The following is an 11,712-nucleotide window of genomic DNA, read 5'->3' as shown; positions in this document are numbered from 1 at the left end:
GCCCATATGCAGGTTTTTTGACACTATAGGTTTGACTTGACACTATAGGTTTCATTCACATTTTACATTTGCAGTTTAAAACAGGCCTGCAAACACTCTTAATTAATCATAATGTTTGGCATCTCTTTGGTTAGGTGGTAGTTTGGGAGGAGCAGAAAGTGTCATGATGAGTAATGAGTCAAGAATGATTGCACAAACACAAATACATTCCAGCTTGAAATTGGAGTAGGCCTACCTACAGAAATGCAAGTCATAACAGTTTCCATGAGACTTTTTTAAGAATGTGTGATGTAAAAAGGTGTGTCATGAGATCCAGATCTGTCAGAGACCAACAAAACACTCCACCTAAAACACATTCATTCAAGGTAAAGATTCAATGGACTCAAAACAAGACCATGACGAAGCATCACGTTTCACCAGCTACACGCAATATTACCACACCCAGACCTTGATACTAAAAATATAGATGCAGTTATCTCTGTCTCCATCCCCCTGTTTTTATGCACATTTTGAAGTTTCGCATCAGAAACCAGTGATGGAAACGCCAATTTAAATATATATATATATATATATATATATATATATATATATATATATATATATATATATATATATATATATATATATATTATTAGTATTCACAAAACCAGTTTTTACGGTTGCTTGAGGTGGTTTTTGAAATGTGTGAAAAATAGATCATGCGAATAATGGGAGATGGATACACATTTGCAGAATAAGTTCTGACAAGTGAACATTAAACCCACGTGATTAATCGGCTGAATCCGCTGACTGTGTTTTATTTACTGTTGGTTGCTTGGTTACCAATACCACTGTCATACGCTCCAACAACTTGATGGAAACAGACCTAACTCACATTTTATGTTTTTTTGTTTATCAAACTTTGACAAGATTCGCGTCACGTTTGGATGGAAACCCAGCTAATGTTAGAATCACAGGGACTGGTAGCCACGCCCCAAACTCTGACCATTTGTTGAGCCGAGCGGTCATTAAAACATTAAATAAAACATAAAACTTCCGTCGCTGAGCCACACCGATTACAGTTTAGAGGGAGATAAACCAACAAATAGCTCATAGTTTGCCTGCAAATAAAAAATTAAAAGTAAAGAAATGAACTACATGAATGTAGGCTTAAGTCTCAGTGAACACACAAAGAAAGCTCTTTTTTTGTTACACTAATAACTAATATTAACCACTGAAAATGGCAAAATACTGTTTTATTCAAAACACTTTTTTCTTTAAAAATGAAGTAATGCTCAAACACAAATATTTATATTTTCTATATGGAACATATTAAACTTATATTTGGCATACATTTTAGTCAGAGATCATATATTTAAAAATTCTGTTATGTTTAATGGGTAATACAATCTTTAGGTCCAGCCTAATGAAAAATGATGAACAGTTACAATTTATATAGTCTTTCACTGTTACTTTTTTTAGAATCTGTAATATTGAAGACAATCAAAATGGGATTTTCCAGTTTTGTTCATATTGCTGTGCTGTTGTTCCAGATGTTCATCTTCCCTCAAAGCCAGTCTGAGCGACCGCCGCAGCCGCGAGCGCTATGACGAAAATAAACACTCCTTTCAACCAACTGGATGGGTTTTCTTTGACTTTCTCCTCTTTCTCTGTGATGTAGTGCTTCCCTCCATTTCTCTCCACCATCCTCTCAATCTTCTCCAGCAGTTCAGTGACCTGAGAGCGGTTCTCCATGTCTTCATTGTTAAATGAGTGAAATCTGCCACCAAAACTCTCAGTAAATGCCTGTAGATCTGGAGTGTCTCTGATATACTCATCTAATGATCGACCCTTCAGTTGATCAGCGTGAGTGAACAGAACGATGGTGTGACGAACAGCTTCTTCTCCAATATTTTCCTGAATCCATTTGACTGTGTTTTTCTCTTCATCTGTGAATCTGTCGTCCAGCCTGATGACCAGCAGAAACACATGAGGACCAGGAGAAGACATCTCCACACACGTCTCAATCTCAGCCTTCAGCTGGTCCCTCGTCATCGACGGATCCAACAGTCCTGAGGTGTCAATCACTGAGATGTTTCTTCCACACACACCGGCTTCTTGTTTCACACAGGTTTGAGGGCTTGATGGGAAACTCTTATTGGTTTTGAAGGCATCTCTGCCCAGGATGGTGTTTGCTGTCGAGCTCTTTCCTGATCCACTTTTACCCAGAAGAACAATCCTCAGATCGGACGCTGTGAAGAAAAACAATATGCATATTAGTTCAGTTACTGTTTATGACAGTTTTGAGGCTCAAAACACTGTGAAAAAATTTCTTAAAATATTGCAAACACTGAATAAATGCAAATGTTCTGTCAATGTTTCGGTAATATCAAATTTATGAAATCATTTGTAAAGAAATGTCATACAGTATAATCATCAGTGAATATTAAATAAATAATTTTATGATGCATAGAGTAATATGCATTTTAGTTTACTAACTTAAAACTTAATAAAAAGAGGTGTACATTTTCATATTACAACTTTTTTTGTGTTGTAAATATTAAATAACTTAATTATTTAAATACATAACAATAATTTAAATCTAATACAAAAGGGAAGATATTATATTTTCACATCAGAATATACAATTGTATACATTTTAACAGCTAAATATTTACCTATTGAATGATTTTCTGGTGTTTCTTTCTTCTCCTCGCCGATCGAACATGTTTCATGTTTTCTGTCGCTTTGATTTCCATCCATACATCCTTTTTCTCTCTCATTTGTCGCTCTTTGTTCTTTCTGAACACTGTTTTCTATCTCTTCTTCTCTGATCTGATGCTCTCCTCTGTTCTCCTCTTTCTCTTGGCCTGTTATTTGCTCCTCTTGACGGATCTTCTCTGTCCTGTCTTGTTTCGTCCTTGTCTCGTCTTCACTGTTCTTCGGGGAGATCTCTTTAACGTAATGCTCTCGTCTGTTCTTCCTCACCACTTCATCAATGTTCTCCAACAGACTGGCGATCTGCTTCTTATCTCTCTTGTTTTTGTAAATGATCACGTCGCATTTCTCTTCACAGAAGCTCAGGAGTTCTCTCGTTTTTCTGTGCAGCCTGAACTCGATCCATTCCCGTTTGGACATCACCTCTTTTCCTGTGAACAACACCATGGTGAACCTGAAAGCTTCTTTTCCGAAGTGCTCGTGAATCTTTCTCACGATCTTATCCACGTTTTCTGTGAATTTGTCGATTCTGATGACGAGCAGGAAGACGTGAGGACCGGGATCAGAGAGATCCAGACTCTTCATCATCTGCTTCTTCATCTCTTCATCAGTCAGTTGAGTGTTGAAGAATCCTGGAGTGTCGATGATGGAGATGTTTCTGTCTTCTACTCCTCCTCTCTGTATCTCACTCTCTCTGGTTATGCCCTCTTTAAATGCATCTCGTCCCAGTATTAGGTTGCCTATTGAACCCTTTCCAGCTTCACTTTTTCCGATCAGCACAATCCTCAGATTCTGTACAGCAAGTGCTTCATCAGACTCTGGGAATAAAACAGAAATAATCATTGTTGACTAAAGTCTGGTAGTTGCAATATGATCTTCAGTAAATGGTTACGGTATCATAAGGTAGTGTATTAGATACATATCAATGTTTGGATCATGAAAAGTGTTATGTAATAAAATATAGCTTGTGACTGTTGAATAATAAGAGGAATTAGGGACAGTAGGTTCCATAAATTAGTCGAAAACTGTGTAAAATGTATCTAAACTAATTTTAATGTTTCTTAACAATTGTTTTTATCTTAATTCCAAAATATTGTAGCTCAAACCCTAACCCTGCCCCTAAACCTACACTGTAAAAAGTGATCAATTGACTTCACTTAAAAAAGTGAGGAAACCCGTTACCTCAAAATTATTCAGGAAAGAAACTTCATGCGTAATTGAAAAAATTAAGTTATGTAAATTTGCGTAATTGAAAAAATTAAGTTACATGAACACTTAACTTTCTCAATTATGCATAAAGTTTATTTACCTAATCTTAAGGCAACGGGTTTACTTACTTTTTTAAGTTAGGTCAACTGATCACATTTTACACTGTTACCCATCCCTGGGGTTTAAACAGATTATACTAAAACGGAAGAGGGACAAGATCGTACGAATTTGTAAGAATAAACCACCAAAACGTGAAATAGTTACAGAGATTTTTTGGGAGAAAATGTACTTCCACAGGAAGTGCTGCCTTTTCTTAAAGAGACAGTGTCTCTTTGATCAAGCACATGATCCACAAACATTACTATATTAGTAACTAAAGTACGAGATTAACACAGGAAAATGTACTTTTATTGTATATTATTAAAATGACTGTAGATTATGGACAAGACGATACCTTTTTAAAAGATGGAGCTATTAAACCCTATTTTTGATATATAATTGTTTTTGTTTTTTTTGGAACGATGTATAAATAAATTATTCACAATAATACAGAAAAAATTATAAAAGTTATACTAAGTAAATTGGCTCATGTCAACTTTAAAACTGAGGAAAAAATGTATGTCTGAAGTCAGAGATTTCCTTATAAGACTTATAAGTCCTTATAAGAACAATTTGACTCGATGACAATCACTTCAGCCTAAATCGACAGATCTACAAACATATTGATTGTATCTGTAACGTATTGTATCATATTAGCTAAACGATCATATACTTGATAACCTGACAGCACACAGACTGTAGTATGTGAACTATGGTATTGTATTTACTGCCTATTAGTGCAAATATACACACATCTTTGATACAATAATTATAGATATTGTTTCATTGTTTATGTGAAGATATATATACTAAATCTAGGCTATATCACACACCTTAACACTGAGAGTCATTGAGATCAACTACAGTAGTTAAACAGGTTTTGTGTGATTATAATATTATAATGATTATAGTAGTTGGTTAGAGTTGAAGTACAGTAATTGAAACGTACCTGTACGCACTGGATGCATGTCTCTGTTTGGTTTATTCCTGTAGTTTCTCAGCTGTTCAATCTCAGTGTGAATCCAGTGACAGAATGAAGGTATTTGAGCTCAGCTCTTGTGACTGTGAAACTCCCTCTATTGTCATGAACTAATGACAGTTATTGCCTAACGCTAGTGTGTGGTTAAAAGGCTTTCTGACACATGCTTTCATAAATGAAAACACATTTCATGCCAGTTTAATACAGTTTGATTTGCCTCGATGGTATTCAATTTAAATACATCATAGCTAAACTGATATTTTTGTTTAACATTTTAGTGAGCACTGGACAACAAGAAAAATGACAATTTCACATGTTGACTCTGGAGTTCAGCTCATAATTCTGTTAACATCCCTGATCTCTAGTATCATTCTCTTAATAATCCATATTGAGCTGCAACACAAAGTTGGAATATACTGTATATCAGTTCAGTTTGTTTCTGTGCTCCAACCTTCAGCACACGTTAAACCTGTTCAAATACATCTGAAGTGTTATTTATAGACCTGAATGACACTTCAGTTGTTTTCGTGGTATTTATTGAACAGGTTTAACGGCAGGACATTCATTGTGTGGTTTTAAAGCTGCAGTGCACCTCTTGAGCTCCAACTGAACAAACCAATGAACGAAAAGAGTGAGAATCAACACTGATGAGACACTGAAGGAAATTTAAAACTATGATAAATGAATAAATAAAAATAATAACGATGAATGCATAAAAATTGTTCAAGCATTTATAATATTGATTCATTGTGGATTCAAATGTGGATGAAATGGTCTTACATGTTCTGTCTCAGGTAAATGTACAATCTGATGCCCGCGTCTATAGATAAAAGATAGCATATTACTCAAAGAGTAAAATTACAAAAAGAATAACATTAAAATCCAAATAACATTATAAACATGAGTTAAGGTGTATATATATGGATATATGCCATAAAGAATAGGTGCAAACTGCTGTTCCACAACCCCAAAAAAGTAAAAAATAAAATAAAAATAAAAAACCCACACATTTAAAAAGCATTTAACTATTCAAACAATTCAAATCTTAGATGTTTACTAAGATCCTTCTATCATCTATCTATCTATCTATCTATATATATATATATATATATATATATATATATATATATATATATATATATATATATAGATAGATAGATAGATAGATAGATAGATAATAGAAGGATCTTAGTAAACATCTAAGATTTGAATTATATATATATAATCATCATTCATTGGGTACTTTCAATTGGATGGCGGCTGTCCCGAACTTGTGAAAATTATATTGGAAATCACTTTTGGAATTTTGTTTTTAAATGTTGGCATCTTCAGAGTTCGGAAAATGTGAGGTGGGGTGAGAGGGCCACTCCTCCTGAGGTTGCATTAGAAACTTCGGACCTTGAAGCCATCTGTTGGGGCCGATAAAAAGTCTTGCAGTCTCTTGCCCCGAGTCAGGTCATCAGCAGGGTTTCCTTCAGAATTAATCAACACATTCTCACACCCAAGGCGTCACTTTTTGTCACTTTCAACCATGCTTCAATATCTGACGCTCAAAGCGCCCCCTAGCGTCCATATGTGACGCTTCGGTTATGGGTAGCTTTAGGCGTCATGTAACTGACGCTTTCGGAAGCGTCAATATTCGACGCACAAAGCGCCCCCTAGCGTCCATATGTGACGCTTCGGTTGGGTAGGTTTAGGTCTGTGGTAGGGTTATGCGTCTCAAATGGACGCTAAAGGCTGCTTTGAGCGTCAGATATTGAAGCATTGCAATTAATGTGTCGCCATTCTGTCCGGTCGGTCAACTCCTGAATCTCCGCTACCAGGGTGCATTTATAAATAAGAAATAGCTACTTAGCCTTTCCCTTTGGTTATCTTTACTCTTGATAGTTCTATGTTAGTAAGCGTAAATTGCACAAGTTATTTACAGGTCTCTCCAGTATATTTGTTGTGGTGTTTAATTTTAAACACGTTTTCAAAAGTTTGCGCTTTGAGGCCATGTTTTTCAGTTCACGTGTAAGTGAACGACCAAAATGCATGAAACGTTTTCCTTTTTTAATTGAAAACGGTGTCATGTAAACGGCCCCTCATTGACTCCATCATGCTAACCTGAGTAATAGCTTATGAGCACTAACAGCAGTACTTTGTGTATAAAATCCCTCACTAGAGGTCGCTATAGTGTTTTTTTGTTTTGTTTTATTAAATTTACAAAAATTCAGTCATCACAGTCCATAAACAAATATTATACTTCAAATAATTACAAATAACATAAAACTAATAACACATATGAATTAAAAAAAAAAAAAAAAAAAAAAAACAGACTTACAAACTTCATTAATAAGGATAACAGGATTTTTTTTATTATTGAAAAGTTTTGAGTATATATCAGTTATTAATATAGCTTTCTTATTTATGTATTTTTACCAATTTAAGAGACTCAAAATGTGTTGTTTTTTATTTGAAGTTTGGCTTCTCTTGTTCTTTTCCCTAGGTTCTGATTGTCAAGTGTTTGTTTTTACTATTTCAATGCCAGTGATTACAGAAAATATGTATTTATACACACAAAAAAAAAATCATTACCATTTTTATATTAAGTTTTTTTTCTTTCTAAAATGCTGATATAACTTTAATTAAAAAAAATGTGAATTATAAAACACACTGACAGATAATGCTGTAATTTTTACAGAAATAAAAAAATAAATCAAAACAAAGAAGAATATGATTTATAGCTCATCTTTATACAGTCTTCTCTCTGTTCAGGGTGCTGCAGCCCAAAAACACACTGCTGCATAATGTCTAATATACAGCCAATTGAATCTGATCTGGATGGAGTGTTTGACAAAAATGTGTTTTTCTCAGCTTTGTTCAAAATGTTGTTTTTTTATGAAACTTAACGACATTCAGGAGTTGATAAAAAAAGAATGTATTAAGATAGTTGGCATGTCTATTCTTCATATCAAATTATTGAAAGTTTAAACATGCTAATGTGAATATAAGGCGTCATAATACTGACACTGTTGACATTTCGTCTGCATCAAACGCACATGGCACCCTTTATCGTCAATATGAGACGCAGATAGATATGGGCCAGAAGGCGCCTCCTAGCGGTCTAACCCTAAACCTACCCCAGACCTAAACCTACCCATATCCGAACAAGGCTCTGTGCGTGTCATATTGACGCTAAAGGGTGCCATGTGCGTTCGATGTAGACGAAATGTCAAAAGGGTCAGTATATGACTCCCTAGGATGAGAATGCGTTGCAGCCTGCTGTGCTTTTTTTTGTTGTTGTTGTTGTTGTTCTGAGAATTGAAATAACTTTTCCTCCACAACTTGTAACATTCTAAAACAACATTATGAGGCAATAAATAAAGCATTAAAGGAACACGCCGACTTTTTGGGACTTATACTTATGGCTTATTCACCTTATCCCCCAGAGTTAGATAAGTCCATGCTGTAGCGACTGAGACAAATCAGACACAATTATTTGGCATATGCACGAACAAATCTTTAAAAAACTTCCATCTGAGAGCTGTGGTCCCGCGATCAGATAGGATGTTTTTTATGACTCTTAGGAATGCTAACAAGTAACTAACTCTGCCACAGATATCAGAACAAACTCTCCTGCGTTCATTTAATCGTAGACAAACGGATCTATAAATGAACATGCATCCCAGAAACTGTGTGAATGATGTACTGGCTTGTGTACCATTATGTATATACTTTGATATATATTTGATTATACAACCAAAACGGGACTCTCACTTAATTCTCGCTGAGAAGGAGAGATAAACCCCATTAAAATGTATCCTATCTATAACCTAATTGAGAAATGTGTAGACATGTATCTAATCTTCCCACCTCATGATTTTCAGACTTTGTTGCATACTATGGTTTACCAAAATCAGATGTGTGGCGTATTTGGTCTCTATAAACTCCAATCTGCGTCCCCAATTTGTTAATTTACATTACATTTTGCTGACTTTGTGACGCATTAGAATTATAAGAATCTTGAAGATTCTTTTCTTAAACACCCAATGAAAGTACACATTGCAAATGACCATGCTTGAACAAAGGTCATAAAAAAGACATTTTCCCTCCAAAGGAAGACACTTCTTATTGGCTCTTATTTCTCCAAATGGGTGTGCCATCTTCACGCTTTAAAAGTCACTGACCACAAGATCCAGCCCTCTTAGCTCTTGCCCTCGGACCTAAACTGTTATATGGGGGGGGGGGGGGGGGGGGGGGGGGGGGGCTTTCCCCCCCACTGGGCCCTGCAGGCCTCTGCAGGCCGAGTCAGACTGCCTTTCTTAAATCCAACCAAGAAGGAAACGGGCAACTCTTGCCTTAACCCTCTGAGGTCAGCAAACGCGCCGGCGCATTTTGCTGGATTTTCTCCACATTGTAGCACTATAAACTTAAATTACTCCATCATTCATGGTCATACAGAAAAAATCTGTGATATTTCTACTTTTGTATGTGTCCACTTACAATCAAATCAAAACATTGTGCTTTTGTAAAATAAAGAAAATAAACAGGGTGTGCGTTCTGCTTCTCCGTCCAAAACACTTCACAAGTCTCTGCTTTTCGTCGAGTTTGGAAGTTTGGCCTGAGCTTACATTGGAATTACCTCAGAAGAAGAAGAACGCGATTTGAAGACAAAAAAGATTCAATTCAATTCAATTCAAATTTATTTGTATAGCGCTTTTCACAATACATATTGTTTCAAAGCAGTTTTACAGAAAGTGCATTTCAGAAATGTACATAGAGAAATACAGTTAGTTAATCATGTATTGATTTAGGGCAGATGTAAGAAGATGTAAGGTAAGAAATTCTTACATATTATTTTGTTATTGTTGCATAAATTTCACATTGTAGTTGAACTGTTGCTAGATATATGGTGAATATTATAATATTTAGACCCGTGTTTACTGTTACTGTGTTTGTGGATATCTGCTCAAACGTAGATATGTATATGGTAGGCCTAACCATAATGTTTTATATTTGAGCGCAATCGCGTTTGAATGTATCATAGTTTGGATCGCGATCGCGTTTGAAAAGCAAAACGCACCTAAAGGCTTCATGTTTTTACTATTATCTCATTTCATATCATCATAACGAATGGAAACATTTGAAGTAACATGATAATCAATATATTTTTCTCTAGCTTAGTTGTTACTGGTATAGGCTGCTATAGGTTATTGTTATTATTATTTTATGCAGCACTGCGCATAGCCTATGCCTACAAGGCACAACAAACCTGGTGTTCATTATATTATATATTGTTGGAAACATTTGTGTGTGTGTGTGTGTGTGTGTGTGTGTGTGTGTGTGTGTGTGTATTCTGTGAATTTTAAAAAGCAATTTTAACCAGAAAAATCTAAAATTTATTCCCAAAATCGTGCAGGCCTTTCTCTTGATATCAGTATGTTCACTTTTTTTTCTTTCAGGGCCCAGATGCCACTGAGTCCTGCTGACTTCAACATTCACATGAGTCTCTGTACATGAACATGGTAAAGTGAAAATAAAACACCTTGGAAATGAAAGGTATGTACAATGTTTTTAGGAATGGCACAAAGGTCTTTGTCTTTGGATCATTGTTTTCAATAAGTGCTTTTTTGTCATTTGTTGTGTATCTTTGGATTATGTTGTGTTGTAAATAAATCCAAACAATTTAAAAGCCATTCTTTTTTAAATCTCCTCATTTATTTTGCAAGGTTGCTCAGAATGACAGGGCCTGATAGCTCCTAATAGGGCCGTTAGAGGAGGGTCTTTGTCTTTCTCAGGTGTGAAAACAATACATATTAATGACCTCCCGCATAAAGCTTTCTCACACAAAACACATCGTAAAAATTTTAAATCAATATATTGTGTTATCTGAATGAGCAGTCAGGGTGATTTTCACATAGTTTTAGAGCAAATATTCTAGACTACGTCATACAATTTTCAAAGGTCTTAATCAGTATGTAATAGAAATAATCATAAGGGTTTCATGGCCTTATTTCAGTGAGAATTTTCTTTTTGTATTTTCACAAACAGCGCATAAATGTCATTATCTCAAAACTACAAACTTTTACACACATGCTGCTGATATATTATTGTAGCAGAGTTTGTGCTGAATACAGTGTAATTAGACTTTAGCCATGAAAATGTCACAAGTAACAGAAATAACCACAAATGTCAGAGCATGTCAGAACACCTCCAGGGCCCAGAAAACAGCTCAGACCCCAGAGGGTTAAGGATGCCGTGTGTTCCAGCGTGGCCTCAACAGGCCCAGGGCAGGAGGCTTCGAAGCATCCAGGACATGTGCTCACTCCAGCATCAAGGTCAACTTCAGGAGTTCAGTGACGTCATTCAACACGGACGAAGTCCCACGCAACTCTCACCATGTGTTTTTTGTGTCCTGCCGGCCCAGAGCGTGTAGGCCACAATCTGCACTCCAGCCATGAGAACAGCGACAATACAAGTTCATCCTATTGTCTTCATCCAACGGAGAAGAAACGATTGCAACTTGCACCATAACTTTTGACCCTCACAGACACACCAACGGACTCATTTTTCAACCACTTCAAGAATTGGCCACGATTGCAACTGACCATGCAAGTACAGTATATCAATTTAATGAGGTGCTCTGAAAATGATCAGCTGATGGTTCTTTTCATACTGAAATAGATCTTGCTCCATAGTTCTATTTCCTGTTTCCGGTTCCACATCACTCACCCCTTTACCTATGC

At 35.9% G+C, this 11,712-nt stretch overlaps 1 protein-coding gene across 1 annotated transcript; it reads right to left on the bottom strand.

Annotated features, from left to right (window-relative positions):
• Positions 1 to 1,190: 1,190 nt before the first annotated feature.
• Positions 1,191 to 5,371, bottom strand: LOC307152391 (GTPase IMAP family member 8). The gene is made up of 3 exons (XM_079860971.1): positions 4,955 to 5,371; positions 2,658 to 3,515; positions 1,191 to 2,231 (listed from the first exon to the last, which is right to left on the bottom strand). The coding sequence occupies exons 1-3, from the start codon at positions 4,971 to 4,973 to the stop codon at positions 1,537 to 1,539; spliced, it is 1,572 nt and encodes a 523-aa protein (XP_079717097.1). The 5' UTR covers positions 4,974 to 5,371; the 3' UTR covers positions 1,191 to 1,536.
• Positions 5,372 to 11,712: the final 6,341 nt, after the last annotated feature.

This window comes from Squalius cephalus (assembly GCF_949319135.1).
Source record: "Squalius cephalus genome assembly, chromosome: 2".
NCBI lineage: Eukaryota > Metazoa > Chordata > Actinopteri > Cypriniformes > Leuciscidae > Squalius > Squalius cephalus.
Note: the sequence above shows the minus strand (reverse complement) of the source record. Positions and strands in the feature narration are given on the sequence as shown.

Coding starts and splice junctions, on each gene's coding strand:
- LOC307152391 (XM_079860971.1), bottom strand. Junction 2,232..2,657: donor ACCAGAAAATCATTCAATAG/GTAAATATTTAG, acceptor TTTTCTTCACAG/CGTCCGATCTGAGGATTGTT.